The following is a 25,181-nucleotide window of genomic DNA, read 5'->3' on the forward strand; positions in this document are numbered from 1 at the left end:
AGCTAAAACATGGAAAGAGCCTAAGTGTCCATCAACAGATGAATGGATCAAGAAGATGTGGTTTATCTATACCATGGAATACTACATGGCAATGAGAAACAATGAAATCTGGCCATGTGTAGCAACATGGATGGACCTTGAGGGTGTTATGCTGAGCGAAATAAGTCAGGCAGAGAAGGACAAATATCATATGTTTGCACGTATAGGAGGATTAGGAGGAACTTGACGGAGGAACAAGGGGGAGAAGAAGGGCGGAAATGGTGGGGGAAAGGGAGAGAGGCAAACCATGAGAGACTCTTGAATGCTGACAAAAACTGAGGACTGATGGATGTGGGGGGGAGGGGGGGATGGGCATGGAGGAGGACACTTGTGGGGATGAGCACTGAGTGTTATGTGGAAACTAATTTGAAAATAAACTATTTGTAAAAAAAAAATGCTACTGTTATCCAAGTAGAAACTATATAAATTGGACATATTTTCCCACTAATATTTATAATAAATTTCTCTCAAAGTATTTGAAAAAAAAATCTGTCCTGTTTTATTTTTAGACCAAAATATTATGTCCTTCCCAGTTGCTTTGCCTATGTAAGTAAGTTAGTAGATCTTCACTGCATTTATGTCTGTCTCCAGTTGTAGTTACTGGTTTTTACATTGTCCAGGTTTTCCTATAGAGAACACATAGTCCATATCAATTACTTTTCGGTATTCAGGAGTCAGCAAATTGCAAGAGTTTCAACAGAGGAGCAACCAATGTAATTCTTCCACAATACTCTTTTGGGTTGTTATTTTTTCTTTTAAATGTAAATTAGCAGGAGGTAAAAAATAAGCATACACTTGTTTCAACGTGTGACTTATTTTATTGACTAACGTTAAATAAATGACATCCAAAAAAGAGACATTCATCATGATTCATTTTTCAGAATTGTTCAGATCTGTGGTTACAGATTGGACATCACATCTTTTAGTAGTGTGCTACACCAGCTTCCAGCAGAGGCGGGGAAACTGAGAAGCCCTATCACATACTTCACATGGTTTGACATCAGTCATAGCCAAAATGTACCCTTGCAGTTGGAAAATGACTCCCGGCTCTTCAAGGATCATAGCGTCTCATTTGACCCTCACTTGGCAACCTTCAAGGGAATGACTGGGAAGGAACCTAAACCCAGAACTCCTCATTTTATTTTTTTTACTATTTATTTATGAGACAGAGACAGACAGAGCATGAGCAAGGGAGGGGCAGACAGAGAGGAAGACACAGAATTCGAAGCAGGGTCCAGGCTCTGAGCTGTCAGCACAGAGCCCGAAGTGGGACTCGAACTCACGAACGTGAGATCACGATCTGAGCCAAAGTCCAATGCTTAGCTGACTGAACCACCCACGTGCCCCTGAACTGCTCATTTTAAAGCTTTCACCCCAGAACTCTTTCTCTGTCATAACATCTAGGCTTAGTAATCCACTGAGACCCCGACCACCTGCACAGCTTTGATAGGACACATTATCACTTTGAAAGAAAATGCTTTGAAATAGCTTCTGGCCTACTTTTGAGGTTGGGAGGAGAGTTGTATTTACTTTCCAAGGGAAAGCTATCTATTTTAGATTAAAGAAGAATTAGCCAATTATCTGCTTTGATTCTGACATCAGAAGTGCAGATATTTGAAAAGTACTTTAAAGCAGCTTTGATTGTAAGCAGCAAATGTAAACTTCTAAAATGATATCTTGACTTAAAAACATTAGGTTGTACATTCTACTTTAGCAGTAAGCCCAAACTTTTTTTTAAAAAATAAAGTAGTGTTTGCAGGCACGGATGAGTAAAATCCGACTTCTTTGCCTTCTGTGAAGACAAACCTTCAACCCCATTATAGTGTTACCCTACACCCTGAATAACTCAGTTATCCTGATATTAGTTTGACATGGGAAAAAAATATGAGCTTCTCTAGCGATAAGTATATGATCCCGTACCCACAATTAAGGGAGTCAGGATAGCTCAGATATCAAGACTGAGGTTTCTATAATTTTTTTTCTAAAAGGAATATGTGCTAATTCAACAAACTTCTTTGGTTGCTACCGTATATAAAATTAGTGTTGGATGTAGATATTACTACTACCACCATTACTATGAAACTGTATTCATATCCAAGTCCAATGTGTCCAGAAACAGAAATGCATATATTCAAATACTTTAAAAGACTAGTATTCATTAAATGCGTTAATCTTAAGCATGAAACTATTTTATTTTATTACAAAACATGAATCTGAAGAGTATTTTTTTTTAAACTTTAGACAAGACACAGCCAATCTAACAGAAACGTGGAGGAAAGATTTCAAATATCCATTATTTTGAGAATACAACAACAAAGAAGTCCCCAGTAGCTGCCTAAGTGTTTTCAGGGGGTGGGGAGATTTAAATACCCAAATCTGTATAGCCCCTAAGTTTTAAAATGTTTCTGTTAAATAAGTTATCAGGCCACACTCTGGACCCCCAAGTATGAAAAACCCTGAGGGTATAGCTCTCCTCCAACACACACATGAATTCAGTGAAATCAAAAGGATAAAAAAATCTTTACGTAAGATTTTCCCTAGGTCCCTTCCTTCTTGGCTGTGGGACCCCAGTAGCTTTCTTGATTCCTCTCTCCTCTCAGCAGCCCTGCCCATACCCCAGGCTGCAGGATGTCTGAAGAACTGAATTGACAGAAAATATGTACTTAAGGACATTCAGGTGCAAGTTAAGCTGGATTTTTCTCCTGGCTTCCAATGGGAGCAGAACATATCCTTTGAAACTATATTAGGGAAAGAGTGGTTTACTAACTGCTTTTGGGGCAGGTCACTTAATTTTATGCTATTCTAACCCTTCCCCTATACCAAACACTCAAACCATACACAGGATTTCTTCTTTGTATGGAATAAAACAAAATATAACAAGCAGCGTCTGGCGAATAAGCCCTGCCAACAATCAGACTCACTCTATATCCTAGATCACAAGTCAGCAAACTTTTGCTGTAAAGGGCCAAAGAGTATATGTTTTAGGTTTTGCGGGCCCCTTCTCAACTTTTTTCCAACAACTCAGTTCTGCCACTGTAGAGTAAAAGCAGTCACAAACTGATACACAAGCAAAGGCGAGTGACCCTGTTCTAACACAACTTCACAAAAACTTGCAATGGTCTAGCATTAGCCTAAGGGCCATGATTTGCCTGCCCTTGTTCTAGATAATAATCACAAATGGTGCCTCTTCCAAAAACTGCAAAGGGCTTCCCATGGTTCTAGCCAGATTATCGTCTACTCAAATAATATTTAGCACTTGGATAGCAGATGCATAGCAGTGAAAGCAGCAGCCAGGGGGCTGGAGGATTCAGTGTTTGTGATCTACAGCATGATCAGACCAACAAGAATCCAGAAGGGGCTGTTTCTATTTCATTAGCAAACCCGAGCGTGTAGCTGTGCCTGGCTCTTGTTTACCTGGGAGTGGCAATCACGAGCTGAGGATGATGGGCATTCTGGTGCTGTGGTGGCAGGTGCGGGTGCAGAGAAAGGTAATATATTATGGGTAATGTGGCCCCTTCAGAGCCTTAAAGGGTCCATGCAGCTTCCCAAAGCACTGACCACAAGTCAGTACTAAGGAATTCATTGTTCAAGTACTCGAGCTTATCAACTCGGAGGTAAAATTTACTCAACACGTGGCTAAAAACCCAAAACCAAAACCAAATATATAACAGCTGTGAAAGCAGCAACAGCCGAGAAGCACAGAAATTCCTACAGGTGGAGGAAATCTTGCCAATCATCTTTGGCAGCCCTTTCATATTACCAGTCAGGAAAACAAGGCCCAAAGAGAGAAGGATAACTTGCCCAGATGGTCTGTGGAAAAATCACCAAATCATAGCCATCTTGACTTCCAGACTGCTGCTATTTTCCTCTAAGGAATCAGAATTTAAAGGCGGTTCTCTGACCATATAAACACTCAAGTCACGAGATTATGACAGCTAAGTATCTGGTTACCCTAAAGATTTATGTTGGAATATTAATGGTAACAGAGAACATCTGAAATTTACCAAGGGGGAACAGAATGCATCTCATCACTGGTTTATTGTAGCTGACAAAAACCGCACAGGATAAAGCATTAAATGACCATCTTCCCATGAATATAAATGCTGGTCTCTCATATTGTAGGATAACATGGCAAGAACAGACTGGGAAGTTCTTAAATCAAAGTTTGCATTGATCTGTTTCCCTCCTAACAAATCAAAGGCAAACGTTATCCTCAGATCTTTGGTGTCCGTGACATAAAGGATCCCTCGGGCAATGAAGGCGTTGCCGGCCTTGGTCTTGGGGTACGTAGTGTTGATGTGCTGGACCACAGAGAATGTTCTCTGATCCAACTGAGCGACAAGAATGCTTGAGCCATCCACACTTGAGGCATAGATAATCCAAAGGCCCTTTTCATCCACAGCTAAATTGAAGTAAGTCTTGGAATTGGCAAAAAGGTATTTTCGATCAAAATACAGGGCATTTTCAAGTTTCAGAGTTTGGGATGTTTCTTTGCCAAATTCAAATCTGAAATGTGATAAAAGGAAGATATAAGTCAGCACTTTTGTGGACAATGGTGGGTTTTTTGTTTGTTTTGCCTCCTCTAATAAACTGGGGTGGGGCTTGGGATTCTGCATTTCTAAGTTCCAAGTCTACTGGTTTACCCACAATGCTCTGTGCACCAAGGATGTAAAGGATGCTGACTACATCTAAGTGTCCACCTGTGAGCCATGTGACACCAGGAAACTTCCTTACCCTCAAGATTCCTCAGATGTTTGCTAACCTCCTGAAATGCCCTAAGATTCTTAGACCTGAAAGGGCCTTAAAAAATGATTGAGTCTAGTCTTCATTTTACAAATGAGAAAGAACTGACTAGCCCAGGAATATGAGTAAGTAGCCAGAGTTTGAATTTAGGTTTTCTAACTGCAAGTTTGGTGGGGTTTCCTCTACCCTGTGCTGGAATTTTTAAGACAAAAATGTCACAGTGGTTTAAATGAAGAAGAAAGTTGTCAGCTGGGAAGAAACGTAGGCAAATCATGGCCATGAAGTCAGTTTTCTTGTCAGAAAAGTGAGTGGATATGTTTAGCTATGGCATGGAATCCCATGTCCTCAGCTCCTGGAGGCTGTCTGGCCAGGCAGACTTCAAAACCAGACCATATCTAAAAGTTGATTATGATTCAAAAGTTAACCTAACTCCAGGAATGAAAATTCGGGAATGTTAGGCTAAGTGAGAAGAAAAACACAAGAGGGTGCCATTGAGCTGGAGAAGAAATGGGAGAAGAGGGAATTTGTGGATATGCGGTGGATCTAAACTAACAAACTTGAAGCCAATTAAGAGACCCTGAGGTAAGTGTGAGAAGAAACCAGAGGAAAATGAGGCCTTGAGAACAGCCTGCTTGCCTTCCTCTGCTCCTTCCTCTGAATGCCTGGAGTTCAGGACTGCCAATCGGTCCATCCGTACTGTTGGTCTGGTACCTAGCAGCTACGTTTCTTGAGGAGGCCTGTCCCCTCACAGGAAAAACAGGGTCTAATTCCAGGCTGCCACCCCCACCCACCCTTACTGTGGCCTGGCATAGAGCAGGCCAAAGCAGTGTCAGACACATGTAGCTCCGTTAGAAGACACGCTTGGAGAGGCCAATTCTCTCTCTGGGGCTCACTCACCCGGGAACTCTCTTACCACCCTCATCCCTATGTAAACACTGCTGTGGCAGGCAGTAGAGAGCTGCAGGATTAAATGAGGAGAAATGTCACAGGAAGGAATCTGTCTGGGGCGCGCTGGCTTCTGAACAGGAGGTGGGTTGGTTGTTGTTTTCTGTGAACACAAGACTTGCCCAAAGACGTAGCCAGGGAGATATGGAAATGACGAGGAAGCCTGGGAGAGGGAGGCGAGGGGGAGATGCTTCCAGCCACAACTTTTGTGCGCCCCGTCCCCATCCTCACCCACACTCCAATGCTAGCAAAGTTGTTGCGGTTGGACCTCACCAAGTGGAGGAGGGCAGTGAGGGCGAGAGAAGAGGGACCCAGCCCTCCCTCAGGTCCTTATCTCTTGTTTTGAATGACTTGGACTGTAGCTTTCTTAATGCTGGAATTATCTCAGATAAGGCCACAGCTGGAGGGCTGCTGACCACAGGAGGTAGTGTCTTGTCTGAGGCCATGGAGTGAGTAGGCGAAGCTGGAACGTGACCGAGCTCCCTGCTCTCTTCATTTGCCCAAGATAAGCCACTTTGGCCCAGAACTTGATTTCTTCTTGAGCCACAAAGACAACATTTTAGCAAGTCTTTCAGGGAGCCGGGAGGACATGGCTGCCACCCCGAGAACAGTCTTACCCAAGAGACTACTTCCGCTCAGGAAAACAGAGAAGAGGAGAGGTGGCCTGGCTAAGGTGACAGATCAATCCAAACGCATTGTCATCCTTGGTCTTCAGTGATCTCAGCTGTGACATGAAATTCTTCACACCCACAGTTTTTCAGAAATTTTGAGTGTGTGTGATACCTTCCCACCTGGGGAGAGCGAGGTTCTGGCTGTTGCTTTTCTCATATGATGAGAAAACTGCAGCCCTTATCACTCCAGGTCTACTTCTCTCTGGCTCTCACCTTACTCTTGGTGAGACACCAGCAATGTTGCAGATCCCGGGTCAGGTCTGGGTGAGGGGGCTCACTCATTGTGTCCTGTGGTTCATTCACTCAGCAAACCCTGACTGACCTCTGTGTGCCAGGCTCTGGGGACAGGAAGATGACAGCACCACAGTCCCTACCCCTAAGTAGCTCTCAGATTACTAAAGCGCCACCCAGGGGCTGTCTGGGATGCAGGAGAAGGAGGGCCGTGGCCTGAATGACTCACCTCACTATGGTGTTGGATCCTCCTTTGTGGTAGTAGAGAGAGTTGTTGTGAACGGCATGCCCACAGCCATGGAAATAATACGGGAGGTGCACGAGAGTGTAAGTGCCATTCAACAGGGAGGGTTGGTCTTTGAATTCCTTCACCCTGATGCCTGCAGGGAGGAAGCCAGGAAGAGGCAATCACAGCTTGGAAGTGAATCAGGGGAGCAAGTTCAAAGAAGGAAAATTGAGAGTGAGGTGTCCTGCAAGGGTCCATGTCCAGGTTGGAGTCTCAGACTCCCAAACTTAAGTCCAGTTCTCTTCTCTGGATTCATGAACTGTGCTTCAAAGGTAGGAGCCACAGAATTGGCTTTGCTCCTCCCAGGAAAACTGTATCACTCCCTCCCAGTGCACCCTAGATGGTTCATAAAATCTATCAGACCCATATAGGCCCCTACTGGGAACAGCAAACACTTGGCACTTGGGCAGTCACCTCCTACCTCCTCCTGCCACTAATTCGCAGTGTTTCTCTTTCCTTCTGAGTCAGAGTCCTTCTCAGCTAGTAACCTGCACAGTTACTACCCACTGATCACTTAGCCCTGATGAAATGAAGCACAGTGTCTCAGCTATCGCTCTGATCAGTGAATATGGTCAGACCCTTTCTGGAATGAGACTACTGCAGTCCTCACTGGCAATCCCTGACCAAGTCCCTCCAGGGCAATCTGACTAGGGTCGTGCTTAGATGCAGGCTGTCTGCAAGATGGAGCCTCACCTTCTCCCCTAGGCTCTCTGTCCAACAGATATCTAAGAAAGGTGGCTAAAAGTACTCTCCTTAAAGAAAGGTGGACTGGGCACAAGAATTTGTCTCTTACATTTAGTCCACATTATGGTTTGGGGCATTTTAAGGCTGTAGTCATAATGCTATTTGTTTCCTTCTGGATAATTTGCCTAAAACTGGATCAGTTATATTGGGAGTACCCCAGTCATGTCCTTGTCACCAAAGACTGCAAGGCTTGTCACCAGTGTGCTCAACTAAGAAAAGTGTTCTGCCCTCTCATATGTGCTCTCTGAAATAAAGGGCAGTTTTGTGACACCTGTCAGCAGGGATTTCAGACACAGAGATAGAAGAAGCTTGAAGGAAGGCAACAGATGAAAGGCATAACTCCCACACAGATGTGGGTCATTGCCAAGTGAAGGTACCTGAGAAATGTTCAGTCACCCAGATCCGCTCATCACTCTTGTTAGCAGACTCTCTTATCCAAGTCCCAAATGTCTCTGTAACTTTCAGTACTTGTGTTGGATTTCCAATGGAAGCAATCATGGATTCTATCAAAAGAAGAGATAGGAAAGTCACTCACTTACCAGTTACGACTTTAAGATATCCGAGTTTTTAATTTCAGAACAAGATGTTTTGCTTCTGCACCTGCTCGTGGAGAATGGTGTTCCCCGCCTTTCTCATCCACTTTTCCAACCAAGGTATCATCATTTGGTATGGCACATGTCTCTCCTAAAACAACGACAATGGCAATGATCAGAGCCAATGTAGGCAGTCCAATGAGACTCGTGTAACTTTGTCACTGGTGCTCTCCCCCATCTCATTCCAGACTCTAGTCCTATAAGCATCCCTTACTTGATAGGTCTATCAAGTTTTTTGGTTGCTTGCTTTTAAGCAACAAGTCACGTACTTCCAATTCCCCACCCTCACCTGGCACCCCCACCACTTGGTGAGTTCCTAATAAGCTTTCCAGAAGCACAGTTTCTAAAATAATAAAATCTGAACAAGCTGTCAGTAAAAGGGAAAAAGTGGTCTGTTCAGGCCCTCAGCATTCTGGGGGGAGGGAGGAGTGAGGGCAGGAAGAGCCTTACTGAGACTTTCCTGGCTTCTCTGGGCAGGTGGTAGGTATCACTATCATGGATTGCATTTTCCAGGAAGGATTTTCACTTTCAGGGAAGCTTATTGGGCCTCATGAGAGGGTGGCCCCCTTTACCCTGTCTTCCTGGATGACAGAGGGAGGCATCACAGAAGAAGAAGGAGCATGGAGGTGTTTGAAATCTCAGCCACCTCCCACCTGTGTCTGCATGAAATACTATGGGATGTGGGTCCTTGACAGATGCCCAATTTGTAGTTGGTTTGAAGCTATACTGAGCTAGAAGTCATCAAATCTGGGTTGTAGTTGTTACCTTTAACAGATGGGCTAAATTCAGGCCTTGGTTAAGAGGTGTCTTGGGGCAGTAGAAGACAGAGAAGGTGGGGAGGAACACGTCAGCGTGAAGGTAGGGAGCAGATTGGCTGGGGAGAAGGATCTGGTCTAGGGCAGGTTGAAGTAAATCAGGCTTTCCAGACAAGTTCGGGCCCACTTGCCTAGACAAATTCTAAGGGGTTCAAGTCACCTGTAGTTGCTAGGTAGAAAGGATTACCTCCAGTGTCCCAAGGAAAGCTCCCAGAATAATCTGGAGAGGTTTTTTTTTATCAGTAAAATAAAGGGTAGGACTCTCTGTATTCTAAGCTTCTTTCTAGTGGGATGAGCCTATGTTTGCCTTGAGTCCTCCTGTGCCCTGATGAGAGCAGTTTTGGGGATATGTTATGACTCCCTCTTCCCCATGCAATCCTGCTGCCTCTGAGTTTCATCTGGAGTTTCTGCTAAAGAACTTGGGTTTTGCACAGGAAAGGGACAGAGAGACCCTCCTGTTCTTTATCTGAAGAAAAGGCTCTCATTAATTCATGTTGTACCAGCCTGATTCTAAAGCTGTGGGGGCGGGAGGGAGCTTAAAGAAATAGAATTGGAGCAGAAGAGAAGGCCAAGTTGAGATGCTGGATGCCTGGCAACCAAGGACTCATTTCTAGGAGGCCAAGTGGAAGATTATGGCCTTTCCTTTTAAGCAGTTTTCATCACTCTGAGCCCTGGCCCCTACTCAGTAGGCAGGCCAGGCAGAGATGGGTGCTTCTTCAGCACCTGTGCCCTGGGTGACAGTCTTCAGCAAACTGGGACTCTAAAAGCTCAGGTCATATTCCACCTTTTCCCAGGTGAAGGTTTCCGCTCAGCTCATTCTCCAAGGGAAGCTGAACAAAGGGCTGAAACTAAGGGAGGGGGTGGTGCTGAGTCCCAGCCACAGAGGTGGGCAGCTCGGTTGTGATTTCACGTGGTGCTAACTGCTGGGCAAAATTATAATTAGGCTGCACTGACTGGGGGGCAGGGTGGTAGTGATCTTTGAAAGCACCAATTTTCTCACTCTGACAGCTGAGTGTGTGCCCCCAAAATGCCTTTCTAAAAGACCAGGGCACCAAACAGAACTAGAGACCATGTAGGGAAGCTGCAGGGAAGCCCATAGCAAGTGCGAAAGAAACTCTAGTCAGGATCCTCCTCTCCTTTTTGCCACTGATGTGATGGCATCAAGTGGTGTCTTCTTGTGGCTTGACCAGGAGTCGGTCCTGGGTCATCACTCTGGGAAGAAGTTCTAGCATCACCTTAAAAGTATTTTCTATTTATATGGCCCTTGATTTCTAATTAGCTTTCAATCCCATGGCTACCTCTGTCACAGATCGGCCAACACACAAGTCCTCTGGCCTGCCAGAGATCAGACATCCCTTGCCCTGGGTTGGCTTAGTCTCTATGTGTGGATTTCCATCTCTGAAAGGAAGATGCTCTAAGAGCAGGACTTTAGAGCCAGTCAGACTTTGGTTTGAATTCCTGCTCTGTCACTTACTAATTGAGTGACCTTGGGTAAGCTACAATAGCTTCTTAGGGTTTCAGTTTTGTATCTATAATTTGGTGGTGATACCAAGTCCTGTATTATTTTGTGAACCAATCACTTAGCATTGTCCCCTGCACGTGGTTAGCACACAAAGCTTCATGGTGGTGAGGGCAGAACTGTGGTACTGTGGGAAGTTAACCAATCTGAACCTCCCTCTTGTCTCCCCAGCATCAGCCAAGCCCTTCATGTTCCCAGAGTGAATGGCTTAGCCTTTGAGACTCTTTCAGGGGAGAGGGATGGTGGATTTGGCAAGGAAGAGGAAGTCTGGTGATAGATGAAGGGAGAGTGATGAGGGAAGGGCATGGGAGGCCCAATTCTAAACCTGCTACAAGTTCTCACCTCCAGGGCAAACTGCTCAAGCCACCCACCAACATGTTGCATGGGGAAACTCTTGTTTTAGGCAAAATCTCCTCCCTCTGTTTAAAAAATCTGGTTGTAAAGCCTGAGAGTTTGGGATCATTAGCCGAAGGGGTGGGTTCTCTGGGGCAGGGGCTGGTGACCTGGGCACTGGCCATTGAACATGTTTGGCTGCCGCGGGCCTTTAGCTCTTCTACTTCCGGGGGGTCCTGGGGGACCTGGAGGGCCTGGGGGCCCAGGTGGGCCAGGCAGGCCTTGGTCACCTTTGGCACCTGGAGAGAGAGAAGAGGGGCAGGGAGAGAGATTGATTCAAGAGCCATAAACAGAGATGGGTTTCTCCTGGGGGGAAAGGAGAATGAACAGTCCTGGGGAGGATTGATAAGCCATGATTCCCAGGCATAACTGTATTCTAGCCCTGGCTGTGCAAAGTTGAGGAAGTACTCGTAGTAGATGTTGAGTTCCAACTCTGTGCCAGGAACTGCACTAAGAATTTTACACATCTTCCCTCCATTGTACCTCCCAACCATTCTGTGAGACAGTATTAGTAGTCCTTCAGTGACCTCAGTCTTGGGGAAGTTCAGTGCTTTGCCCAAGGTCACAACTGGGAACAGGGCTGCAACTTAACTTCAGGTGCATCTCATGCCAAAGCTGATGCTCATTTCACTGGTCATGTTGAAGGATCTCAACGCTGACTGCCTCTTAGAGTCACATAGAGTCAGTCTAACACAATTCGAATGCTAGGACGCCATCCAGAACAGTTAGAACAAAATGGTAAGGAGATTGGTCATCTGTGTTTTTTAAAGCTGCCTCATATGCTTCCAGGTATGAGAAGCACTGTTCATAACTGTAGGAGAAATCAGGAGATCTTGCCCAGCCTGTGACCTTGGGCAGGCAGGTTAACCCTGTGAGCCTGTTTCTTTACTTCCAGACTAAGTTTCATCCTCCCTGTCTTGGCCTGTGAGAACCCACTGAGATCACTGGCACGGGTGCTCTAGCAGCTGGAATTCCTATACATCTCTAACTTTAGGTGGCCAATATGAATGGGTGCAGTCCTTTGCAGGTGCTGTTGTCTGGAGCATTCAGAAGATGCTGGACCATTTAGCCCTTTGGCTCTACCCTCCTGAACTAAGCTGACTGATGATCCAAGGTCTTATTAGCTGCCTCTTCCCAGCAACCAAATAAGCCTTTCCAGTCTCTGTAGAGTGGGCAAGCCAGGGTCACAGAGGCTCGAGGCAGGTCCAAGCCCACTCAGGAAGGGGCAGAGATCTGTAGGCAGAGCAGACATGATCTACCTTCCTAGGCCTTGTTTGCTCTCTGACCAGGGAATACTCAGCTCTGCTTGGTCTCTGGAATTGGGGTACACTCAGCGATGTTGCCTTTCTGAATGGTTTGTCATTACCCCTCACTGGTTCAGTAGTACAGGGGAGTGCAGTGTTCTGGATGAGTAGATTCCCATATAACTGAAGTATAACATGATCTCGTGCTTCCAAAGTATATTCACAAATATATGATCCTGTCAAGACACTTCTTAAATTTTATATATTTTACACTGCAACCTTCCTATTTTGGAAACAAAGCATGCTACTCATAACTTGAGCTTTCCTTGATGCTTTGGTTTGAGCACAGTGCCCGGCAAATAGTAAGTGCTCAATAAATTTTGGCAGGCTAGATGGGTGACTGATTCAGGGTCATTATTCTTGAACATCTATCATCCTAGCTTCTTGAGGACAGATGTCCTGACTTACTCATTTTCATATTCATATTCTCAGCTACAACAAAAGTCTCTAATTCATGAATGGTGTTCTTTGATATTTAAAAATGTTTATTGACTACATTAACAGGATAGTTATGTCTCTGAAGTACTGTGCTTTTAAAATTCTTCTGTCCCTTCCTCCTCCATGACTGTCAGCTGTCTCCTGTCTTTCCACCATGTGATTGTCCTTCCAGATTATTGTGCCTTTACCTCCCCTCCCCACCCCAGATGCCAACTATCTGCTTTGAACCTGGGCTGGAAGACAGAAAAAAAAAAGATCAACATCCATATCTGCCCAGTTCTACGTCAAAAAGCTGAGGATAAAGATCTGAAGATGATCCTACTTTGTGAAGAAAATGCCTGAGTTTTCTGTCAGTTTGTCCTCTGAGGTATCTTAAATTGCTTGCTTACTTGTCTGGTTCTAGATTGTGCTAGACTTAATACATATTTGGAGAAAGGAATCTCCCTTCATCCTAATTCAATCTAATCATGATGTTTAGACCTGAATTATCTAAACTGCTTAAGCTTAGATCTCAGATTCGGTCTCGTCAACCTCGGGGTAACCTGCAGTTTTCTCCTTTTTGGAAGCTCAGAACTCTAAAACATGTGGCAAAGCAGATGGGCATGAAAAGTAGAAAAGGAGAGAAGACCCATGCACCTTTGTACTAAAAATCAGGCTGGTTTGGGGGCCCATTCACAGGCTGGTTTGGGAGCCTGTTCACCCTGGGAGAGAGCCTGAGTGCTAGCCCCTTACCTGTGGGGAGCACGTCATTGGACACGTCCCCTTTGTCTCCTTTGTCACCCTTTGGCCCTGCTGGGCCCTCATTTCCAGTCAAACCCAGCTCACCAGGGTCTCCCTTTTCCCCTGGAGTTCCTGTAGCTCCAGGTAGCCCTGAGGGGGGAAAAATAATGGATTAGCCTATAGCACAAGAAACTCTGGTACACGACTTTGTGATATTATACTTTGTACCTCTAAGATAAAGTGGCTCAATACCAAATACAGAAGTCTCTCTAACCATTTTAGGACAGCAGCATGATTATAAATTCACTAACAAGTAATATTTCCAGGTGGCTCTTCTGAATATTTTAGAGATATTTGGTTGAGCCAACAGGTTGGAGAGACGAGTGGACCAGAAAGGGACAATCACAGCAAGAGCAGAAGGGAGGTAAGGCCTGATCAGAAGTTTGTCACATGGGAAGGATGGAGCACTCAGAGGGGACTGTTCAGTGCTAGAAGGGTATGTGTTATCATCTGCATTACCTGGTTTATTCCTTACAACATGCCAGAGTGGTGAGCTGGTAACTCATCCTTACTGTCATTTTTAGAAGCCAGAACTCAGGCTTGCAGTGGTTATCACTGATGTCACTAAGTGAGCAGGCAGAGATCTGATTCCACCTCCAGTTCCCTTTTCTGTGACATTCCAGTGCAAAATGCTTTTAATCAAAATAGCAAAACAGGTAACATTGCTCTAGCACAGGCATGAAGAGGCATGGTGATAGTGTGGACACATTGCTGTGTATGAAATGTCCATCTCTGTTCCTGGGGAGTCATAACTGTAGGATTTGCAGACAGAGCTAAGAATCTATGCAATGGTCCATCTCAGCATGGACCATGGACAGCACAGCATTTTGACCCATGGGAGAGAGGAAGCAAACTCGGTGCATAAAATGATTATTATGCACTCCTGGCAGGGTAGTTTCTAGACAGCAGCACAGAGAAAGGAAACCAAATAGAGCCTAGCAATTTCACTGAGGTGAGGAGATGAAAGACAATGTCTGAGGAGATAGAGGTGGTGAGGATTCACGTGACAAAACATGAGAGAGGAGGTAGTTGTGCAGAAGGAGCTCTGGAGAACTTCAGAGGGGTTTCCTTGAATCTTTGGCCGAATAATGAGTTGCAAGGTAAAACTCTACAAAGTGGGGAAGAATGAACAGGAAGTTCGCTATACAAGTCTCAGTGCTTGAAGAAGGAAAGGGCCTCTTCAGTCAAAGCAGAGAAATCTCAGAAAATGATGTGATGTTGGGTAAAGTCCTTGGAAAGGTCTTGTCTCAATAGTGAGGCTAAATTAGCATTAGAGTCAACGCCTCTGGAGATCCATCATAAATAACTTTAAAAACAAGCTTCAAAAGGATTAAATACACCTGGAAGTAGTTTAACTGCCTGAATAGAGTCCACTATTTGAATCATTCAGGAAATATAATGCAGTACATTAACACTTTAAGAAAAAAATCCTATCCAGAGGCGCTGCACCAGTTACATTCCCACCAACAGTGTGCAGCTCCTCTGGAAAACAGTGTGGAGGTTCCTCAAAAAATTAACAATAGAACTCCTCTATGACCCAGCAATAGCACTGCTAGGAATTTACCCAAGGGATACAGGAGTGCTGATGCATGGGGGCACATGTACCCCAATGTTCATAGCAGCACTCGCAACAATAGCCAAAACATGGAAAGAGCCTAAGTGTCCATCAACGGATGAACGGATCAAGAAGATGTGGTTTATCTATACCATGGAATACTACATGGCAATGAGAAAGAATGAAATCTGGCCATGTGTAACAACATGGATGGAACTTGAGGGTGTTATGCTGAGCGAAGTAAGTCAGGCAGAGAAGGACAGATACCATATGTTTACACGTATAGGAGGATTAGGAGGAACTTAATGGAGGACCATGGGGGAGGAGAACGGGAAAATAGTTGGGGAGCGGGAGGGAGGCAAACTAGGAGAGACTCTTAAATACTGAGAACAAACTGAGGGCTGATGGGGGGAGGGGGGAGGGAAAGGGGGGTGATGGGCATGGAGGGCACTTATGGGATGAGCACTGGGTGTTATATGGAAACCAACTTGACAATAAACTATTTTGAAAAAAAGAAAAGAATTCTATCATCTCAGCATACGCAGAAAAGGCATTTGATAAAATTTAACATCCATTCTTAATAAAAATTCTCATCAAACAAAAATCAAAAGAAACTTCCTCAAACTGAAAAGGGGCATCTATAAAACTACTTCCAGCTAACCTCATCCTTAATGATGAAAGACTAAAGCTTTCTCCTTACTACCAGGAACAAGACAAGGGCCTCTAGACTGATCACTTTTATTTCACACTATACTGGAGGTCCTAGCTAATGCAATAAAGCAGGGAAAAAGAAAGAAAGGGTGAAAATATTGGAAAGGGTGAATTAAAATTGTCCTTATTTGCAGACAGCTGATTGTTTTTGTAGAAAATCTCATGGAGTCTATAAGAAATCTACTAGAACTCATAAGCCCTTGGAGACAATGGGGCCCTGAGGGGAAAAGGAATTGCCTGATATTGTGCAAAAAGTATTGCCAGAATCTATGGACACGATCTCCTATCTGCAGGGATCACATCCTCATTTTCACAATGGCTTCCTGGAGATACTGTTCACTAGAGATACTGATCAAAATGCCAGGGATTTCAAGGACAAGAAAGAGCCAGAGGCGTGTTTTTGCACAAACAACCCGTTTCTATAACCAAGAGGGCTTAGGATCCATTTTCTTTTCTAATTACCCAGCCAGTCCCCATGCCCCTTCTTCTGGGCTCTGGCTAATTGACACCGCCCATTCACTGCCCCTCTCTAATGCCCATCAATTTTGCCAGTTCCCTGTCTCCGGCTGTCATCCTTGTGCTATTGAATTGTCCTCCCTCCAGATCAGAACTGCAGATTTTAAAATCTGTACCTACTTCCTACCAGCTCCATAGGATTCCAGCAGAACTGCCTCAAGAGAATCAAAGAATTCGGGAGTGGAAGGCACCTCAGGGGTCACTCTGATTAACCTCCCTAAAAGCCCTTCTACATTATCTGATTGGCTCTTCTCAAGTCCTGTCACCGGTGGGGAGGTTATTACATCACACCCTATCATAGATGGTACTGGAATACTCTGTGCTGCCATCAAAGGCAGTGTCCCCCAAAGCCTACAGCTGGAGCTCTTAACGCATTCCCTTTATGCTGGTGAAGTGAGAAATCCTCAGTGCGGTTTTTGCTCTTCCAACTTCAGGGGACCCTACACAGACCACCACAAGAAAGACAGCAGTGTACTCAAGAACCTTAAAGTACTGATCACTGTTAGTGCAGTGAACAAAGAAACATTTGCTAGATCTCAGCCAACCATAAAAACCACACCTACATGAAAGCCATGAAATAAATTCGGCTCTTGCAGAGGGAGTAAGAGGCGCCAGGTTTCTTGCCTCTGTCAGTGGTGATGTCAGGTGGGTGTTGTGTGAACACAGTGGAAGAGGATGTGAAGAAGAGCAGGGGCAGCCCCTCCGTTGTGGGCACTTGCTTTGTGGTGAATTCACACAGACAGGAAACCATGCCTGCTGGGGGTGGGGGTGGGGTGGCTCATCATGCATCTCTCACAACAGCTCAAAACCTATGGTTCTGGGTCATCCCTGCCCACAGTCATTAGGATATCTTGCTGGAAAGTGGTTCACTCACTTAAGAAGAGCCCTTAATCAGGGACCTCTGCACGCGAAAATGTCCTTTTGTCAGTATTTTAAATAGGCAATTGGACACATTATCTGAAGGACATAAAAGACGAGAACGTTGCCATAGAGTCTGGCCAGCACAATGCACCAAGTATAACTGATACCTTCTAAAGGTTTCACATGACCCCAATTCAGCAGTGCTCAGGGAAATGATATCTTCTAGTTACTTCAAGGTTTTCTTTTTCAGAGATTTATTCTAGTCACAAAGAGCCTTACTGCATCAGCATCCAATTTCCCCTTCTTTGCCTTTATTCCTTCCTCATATGTCTTTTCTTTTCCTTCTCAAAAAGGCCACGTATGAAACAGGAAAACGTTCATCACCTAATGTAGCTGTTGTAATGCTGCCCACACAGAGGTGAGTATACAAAGCCAAATATCTTAAAGACCTTTGCTTAAGAATATATTTTGACTCTTAGCTGATTGTGCATGATTGTTTTTAAGCTTTTCTCCCGAAAGGGTGGGGGATGTTTTGTTTCCATACAGTCTTTCTCTTAAAACCAACATCTCTGACAGTTTCCTCTCGTCCCACCTTGGTCGTGCCCTGGCCGTGGCACGTCGGAAGTACAGCACCACCAAACCGCATTCACCAGCAGAGGTACTTTCCACCCTGGCTGGCCTCAGCAGTGCACGGCAGTGCTGTCCCATGGTGTGGCCTGGCCCCCGACACGGCGTGTCCCATGATTTCTGGCACGCCTGAGTCAGCACATTCTGCAGAGAAGAGGGGCCAGCTTCTTGCCTGACTCACATGCTACAAGTGTCTCTTTGCTATTTTCCTTCTTGGGCGGCGCCCACGCTAAACAAACTGTCTTAGCAGCTTTAGAGTTTGGGGTTGTGTGATGTTGCTGGGGTCAACGCCAGCATCTTCACTGCAGGGGGTGAGGGAGGACAGCTTATTTCTGGCAGAACCATCTGTCACTGACTGAGGCGGGGAGGCAGAAGGGGGCCAGAGGGTGTCACAGAAAATCCAGTCCCAAGACAGAGGAGGGGATTTATTTCTGTTTTAGGAGGATTCGATTTTTAGAGAAGACACTGCAGTCTTCTCATTAACTGTTAATGAGAAAGTGAGAGACAGATGGAAAAAAAAGAAAATGCTCAAGAGAATGTCAAACTTCATCAAGGATATTAGTTGCAAAACTGACAACATTTAAGTCCCTTTAGGTCTCTCTCTCCAAATCTCAGTGTTTTCAAGTGAATACAGACATTTCAATTTAGATTTCCTTTTGGTTTAAAATCAAGTTTTGGAAACAACAGCTAATACTAATATAGCACTTAGTATGTGTCAGCACTATTCTCAGCACTATATATATATATATCCTAAATGACATTATGAGGCTGATACTGCTATTGTCCCCATTTTACAGATGAGGAAACTGGCACAGAGTGATTAAGTAACTTGCTCAAGGACACATAGCTAGTAAGTGGGAGAGCCAGGGCCCAAACTATGCCATCAGACTCTGGCTCCATGCTATTCCATCATTGTTCAGCCCAGGGCAGAACCTGAGGGTCATCTCTGCTACTTCAATCTCCTGGCAACAGTGGTTAGGCTAAACCCCTATCCTCTGGTTTCATCAGGTTATTCATCTTCCCAAGAGCCCACAGAGGCCCCCAGCTGCCTCCTGAAGACATGCATCCTGCCTGGGTCCCCACTAACATCCAGGGGCAGTCCCACAAATAGCCTCTCCAGGCTAGGTCTTTCTGTTCTCCCCAGGCAACGTCCTCCCCAGCTCCCCTCTAATCACTTCTAAGATGTTGATTACACTTCTCTCTCTTGTTCCTTACACTTAGCCCTACTATACAATGCATCTTCTACACAGGGTCTTATTTGTCCATTATTTGCACTGAAAGTTCAGCTTTCTCTTCTGGCGATATTACCTGCTGTGCAGTAGAAAGCAGTCTTCAAATCAGAACAATTAGCTCTCGAGTACCTGCCATGTATAAGATACATTCTCTCTTTCAACTGGATGGGGAGCTCTTATGGATGGAAACTATGCTCTATTCTTCTCATTCATGCACACATACATGCACACATGCATGCATTCTTCACTCAATTCTTTCTTGAGCCTCATCTGGGCCTGGCAGAGAGCTGTGCCAAATAAGAGAATATGTAAGACATGGTCTCTCCTTTAGGGACAAGCATGAAAGGAGACTATTTAAAAACTGGAAACCATGTTAGAGTTGTAGGAACTGAACCTCCTCAGTCTATGGGACATCCTCCCGATGGTGCAGTGACCTGTCCAAGGCCTCAGAGCCAGTCGGGGATAGAGGCAGGTGCTCCTGGACTCATCCCACTGCAGTCCTCTGCCTGAAAGCAGAGCAGAGGCACAAAATCAAGTCTGCCTGGCTGCCAGGTTACTGCGCACTGAGCTCATGTTCCTGCACGTGTCCTGCAGGCTTCTCCGAAGCCTCCTGGCCCTCTCTGTAGATGCAGCATCAGGCTGAGGCCTGAAGGGGTGCGCAGCCCTGTGTCTTTCAGTAATTAACGGCACAGCTCCCACCCTGTGACCCCTCGGGTGACACCGCTCTCACACCTCGGGGCCAGCCCCTCCAGCCTGGAAGTTCAGTGTGGTCTTGTTTAAGAGCCAGGGCCAGGAGTCAGAGAGACCAGGTTTCAGGTCCTGCCTCCTCCACTTCTTACCTTTTTGACATTGGACAACTTATGTCTATTCATTTCAACAATGACTCTGTTGCCCCCCTTCTCTGGGTGTCCCAGGCCCTGGAGGTTAGGACTGCACAGACAGATATGGCTTGGGCATTATGGACCTCACATTCTCCCTGGGGAATCAGACCATCAGTGCAATGACAAGCAAATGCAAGGAATTTTGGAGAGGGATATGTGTTTTGAAAGAACAGGAAATGTGATTATGTATGTGAGGCAGGGGCTAGACACAGAGGTCAGGGATGAACTTGAAGAAGGATGACACATGAGCTGAGACCTGCACCAGGACCAGATGCAGGAAGGGCAGGGAAAGGGTGTTCCAGTCACTGGGCACGGCAATGCAAAGGTCCTGGGGCATTGGTGGGCTTGGCCTGTTGTGGAAACAGAAAATAAGGCTTCTTTGTCTAGAAAAAATATGGCCAACCAAAATATCCATCTCCTTGGGGTTGTTTTGAAGACCACATAAGGTAAGTAGAGAGTAGTTGGTAGCATGCCTGACAATAAATGCTACCTAGTTGCATGCTATTGTTCAGAGGATCACCACTAGAGGGTACGGTCTGGCCTGAGTCCTGTCTCAGTGGAACACAGGCTCTTTTTCCTGATTTTAGAAACAGCACTTGTTGTTCCCTCTTTCTGGAATGTGCGGTCACTCCTCCTCTCTCCCACTCCTGCCTGGCAAACCACTATTGATCCTGGAACTCTCAGCTGGAATCACAATGCTTCCTTCTCCACAGTCACGACCCTGGTCCAGCGGGTCACATCCTGTATCCAATCCTGTGGTGCCTTCCTGAGAGCTGACCAGGAGACCCAGGCCACTAACCTGAAGGCTCTGGAAGGGCCTGACTGCTGCCTCCAGCCTCACCTGTCAGTCTGTGTGCTGTGGGTGTGGGCCAGCCTCTGTGCGCTCTCTTCCTTCAAGTCTGACCTCAGACTTTATTTCCGAGACCGTCCCTCTCTGTACTCTATCTCTTAACACCCTGTTCTTTCCTTCAAATGGGCATCTCACACTGTGACTGCAGATGTATTTGATTATTGACTGTTAATCTTTTGCCTTCCCACCAAAGATAGAAAGTTCCAGAATAGGGGCTGCATCTGTTTTGTTTCCCCTCAAGAACTGGGAACCTGCTCAATAAATACTTGCTGACAGATGTCCCCACCCTCTCCTGCTATTCCTCTTGCTACTCAGTCCTGTCCTTGGCCTCCTTTGCTGGCTCCTCCCCTTTTGCTTGGTCTTCAGATGTTGTTGCTTCTCAGGGCTCAACCCAAGCCCTCCTCTCTTGTTAGCTCCCTTCAAAAGCGAGGGTGCCTGTGCCCACATGCCCACCACTTCAGATGAGCCCCTCATTTATACCTCTAGCCCCAGGGTCTCCTCTGACTACAGACCTGCCTGCATCTCCAAGGCCCCCTGACACCTCCGCCCGGGCATTTCAAGGCATCTCAGCACCTCCCATGCTGAGTTGTGCTTGAACCTGAGTTGATACGGGGCTCCCCTCCTCAGGAAAGATCAGTTATCAGGGACAGAGATCTCAGAGTCAGTCTGGGGGTCTCCCTCCCCCTTCCTCCTTATATCTACCCACCACCAGGTACTGCTGATTTCATCCCAGGGTATCACTCACCTGCACTGGTCTCCCCACACCCTGAGCTACGGTCCCCTCTACCTGGACACTGAGTAGCTTCGGAACTGTCTGCCCTGTCCTTGCTCCTTTCATGTGCTCTCCATGTAGCAGCCATGGTGTTGTTTTAGAAAAACAGGCCTGGTCTCATCACTCTCTCCTTGTTGTGACCCCTCAGTGGCTTCTCGATGCCCTCAAAACAAAGCCCGGGCCCCCCTGACTAGCTGGTCTTTCCTCCCTGCAAGAGCACTGAGTGCCGGGTAGGAATGCCAACCCATCCAGGCCGAGGGCCAGCTTCAGGGCCCCAGCAGGGTGACTGGGCCCTTGCACCGGAGTTCAGTTCCAGGTCAGAATCTGAGCTGACCCACAGCTGAGCGGTACTTCCAAGAACCTCTTCATAGAGCCAGGCTCATCAAGTAATCTTTGTGTGTGTACATCTAGGCTGGTGCCAGTGTCCCCTTCCCCTGGCCCGGGGTGGGAACAACTGCCCTATTGACTCAAGTTCTCTGCTCAACCTTAGTGTTCTCATTCTAACACTGCTGACTCTCAGAGGCCTCCCTCTCTGGGAGACAGCTGCAGACAGGGTCTGCATCTTTGCTGTAGGGTCCCCTGGATCTCCGGGAAACCAAGCATTTCGCCAATGTCCACTGATAAACAGACCCTGGCACCTGTCACTGCTGCCCGGGTGCCTCTTCCCTCCCCTCCTGCAGTCTCCCTCAGCTCTGCTGCCAGGATGATCCTCTCCCATTGAGTCTGGGCAGGGCTCTGCACTGCTGCAGACCCTCCCAGCTCACTCTGAGTACAAACCACAGTCTTTGAGATGCCCAGGGCCAACCTGATTTGACCACCATGTCTCTGACATCAACTCCAGCATATGTGCCTTGTATCCCTCTGTCTGGCCACCCTGGTTATCTTGCTGCTCCTCAGACCCTGTGGGCACACTGGACTTACACATTCTGCTAGGATCTTATCCCCCAGACATCTCATGTCTTCCTCTCTCCTTTCCTTCAGGTGTTTGCTTAAACGTCCCTCCCTCTAAGGAGGCCTTACCTGGTCTCTCCATCTACAGTGCCCCCCCCCCCTCCCGCTGTGCACACACACTTGTCATTCCCTTTCCTTGCCACTGTGTTTTCTCTGTACCACTTAGCACCACATAAAATGATATTGTCTACTTGTTTATCTTGTTTGTTGTCAATCTGCCCAGACTAGAATGTAAGTTTCATGAAGGTAGGGATCTTGTCAGCTTTTCCAGTTCTGGATGTCCAGCATCCAGAACAGCACTTGCCATATAAACAGATGTTATATACATGAATGAACTTGTTCTCTTTCCTGGCTTCGCTGGGTTGTGGGCTGTTTATGAAGCGTGCCTCTTCAAAGCCAGAGGCTCTGTAAACCTTTTTGAAAATCACTCCTCTGCCACCTGCTGTGTACCCATTGCTAGCATTGGGGGTGGTCTCCTGCCCTTCACAGTTAGCCCTCAGAACGCTCAAGGCTGAATCCTTAGGACCGGATTACATTTCTGGAGCCTTTCTGGAATAAACCAATGTCTGCACACTGATGCCCATCATTATTCAACACCGATGCTCATTTATAATTATGATTATTATCCAACACATAAGGATCAATTCTCTCTGCAATTAAAGCTGTAATGACTGGCCTTCTGCGGACTGAGCTGACATGGACCGTGTGGGCCTATTCTCATGAAGGCTGACCCCTGGGAACATGAACATATAGGCACTGCCACGTGGTAGAGCCACCTAACAATTTTGCCCCTTTCCAGTGGTTTGCATTTAAAGTGCTTATGGTAATAAGAACAAACGTTCTGGAAGAGGGTTACTGCACCACCTGGAAGAATGTTCTAGTAGTTCTTCCAGCCTAGGGCCTGTCCAGGTATAATAGAGCTAAGAGGCTGAAAATAAACAAGAGGGTTTGGTAGAGTCTGTACCCCCTGGAGTAGCTAAGAGCCAGGCCTTCCCTGGGGGGGGAGGGTCTCGACCCCCTGCACCAGAGCCTCTGTCATGCCATGTGCCAGCTTGCTTCTGGTGAAGCTTCCAGGCCTTCTCCATGGACTCCCCAGGCTTGGTGCTCAGAGCCCTTCAGAACTTGCCTACCCCTCCCACAGCCTCCTGCCAGGCCCTGCACAAGACCTTGCCTTCTCACCGCTCCCTGGATACATCTGACATCTTAATGCTTCCAGGGCTTTGCTTGATGTAGGGCAATGCTGCCACTCAAAGCAGAGCAGAAGAACTTCAGAGATGCCTGCCTGCCACAACGGTGTCATCATCCTGTGATGCCTGGACAGGAGACTCCGACGGCTGGGACCATGTGATCTGAGTGCCAGCTAAGGAGGCCTGGATGCTACCTTTTTACTCAAATGGCTCTAGCTATTCCTCCAAACAAGAAAACCTAGGGGCCAACACCAATCAGCTGATTTTCAGTCAAACACGAGGATCTGCTGGGCAGGAGGAGGCAATGAGAGGGCAAGGGGGACATGAGTTTCAAAAGAACTTGGGACCCCAGCACATGCATAGCCACCACACAGCCCAGGGGGGCTCCCTGGGCTGCCCCTGCCCCTGGCATCTGTCAGTCTGCATCATAGCAGGCAGAAGAGTAGGGGTCGGTTCCCAAGGAGCCCACTCTCTGGTTAGATATAAACCTTTGTTAGGGTTGCACTAAAAAGAATGCCCTTGGCACCTCTGCCCACAGCAGCTTCAGGGAAAGAGTTAAAGCAGTCCTGCATGGAGAGATGTAACATTTTCCTCCCACTACGTTCAGCTTCGGCCCATCCAAAAAGCAATAATCGAGACAAGTAACAAGGAAAAATTAACTAGGAAAGTTGCCAAAATACCCATTTTTCCTCTTTTCCCAGTTGCTCCTTTTTCTCCTTTTGGGCCCTGGGGACCAGGCTGTCCATCTGATCCATTGTGTCCTGGTAAGCCACCAACTCCCGGAGGTCCTGCGTCAAAACATGGGAAACAAGAACATTTAAAAAAATCTTCACTGAGGTTAACATGCTTTCCTTGAGCCAGTGAAACTGGACAGGCAATGTCTTTTCCAGATCTTCTCCTGCCTATTCCCTTCATTTTCTACCTGTGCTGACCCCGCCTGATACAGTGACAGATGGGGAGTGGTAATGGCAGGTTGTCAAGTGGGAGGAAACAGGAAAGCTGGTGATTTGGGGAGAAAGAAGGAGGGGGACACATTCATAGTCAAGGCCAACTCCAGATTCTTCCCCCCTTCCCACCTCAGTCTCTTCTGAGGGATCCTGGGGAACTAGCTCCCCCACATCCTCCCCACAAAGTAGGAAAATCCCTGGGTTCTTACCTGGTGGGCCAGGTGGTCCTACAACAGAAAAAGAAATTTAGATGATAAAGCATGGGTGGAAGAAAGTGCAGTCAGCACCACAACCCCAAATCAAAGAGTATCTACCCTCTCTTAACATATTCTAATCATCTACTGGCCCTAGGCAACCACTCCATGCCTTTTATTTAGAACCAAGCATAGGGACGTCTAGGTGGCTCCATCAGTTAGGCATCAAACTCAGTTTTGGCTCAGGTAATGACCTCACAGTTTTGTGAGTTTGAGCCCTGCATTGGGCTCTGTGCTGATGGTACAGAGCCTGCTTGGGATTCTCTTTCCCTCTCTCTGCTCCTGCCCAACATACACTGTCTCTGTCTCTGTCAAAATAAATAAACTTAGAACCCA

At 46.4% G+C, this 25,181-nt stretch overlaps 1 protein-coding gene across 1 annotated transcript in view; it reads right to left on the minus strand.

The window, feature by feature from the left end:
- Nucleotides 1-4,058: 4,058 nt before the first annotated feature.
- Nucleotides 4,059-25,181, minus strand: part of GLDN (gliomedin) — a 62,265-nt gene continuing 41,142 nt past the window's right edge. The window contains exons 3-10 of the mRNA XM_039237083.1: nt 24,801-24,818; nt 24,325-24,432; nt 13,454-13,591; nt 11,090-11,218; nt 8,260-8,343; nt 8,037-8,162; nt 6,859-7,009; nt 4,059-4,545 (exon numbers count right to left, since the gene is read on the minus strand). Of these exons, the coding sequence (XP_039093014.1) occupies nt 4,068-4,545; nt 6,859-7,009; nt 8,037-8,162; nt 8,260-8,343; nt 11,090-11,218; nt 13,454-13,591; nt 24,325-24,432; nt 24,801-24,818 (1,232 nt within the window). The 3' untranslated portion in view covers nt 4,059-4,067. The remainder of the gene's footprint in view (nt 4,546-6,858; nt 7,010-8,036; nt 8,163-8,259; nt 8,344-11,089; nt 11,219-13,453; nt 13,592-24,324; nt 24,433-24,800; nt 24,819-25,181) is intronic.

Source organism: Hyaena hyaena, unplaced genomic scaffold (genome assembly GCF_003009895.1).
Source record: "Hyaena hyaena isolate Hyena2069 unplaced genomic scaffold, ASM300989v1 scaffold_120, whole genome shotgun sequence".
NCBI classification, from domain to species: domain Eukaryota; kingdom Metazoa; phylum Chordata; class Mammalia; order Carnivora; family Hyaenidae; genus Hyaena; species Hyaena hyaena.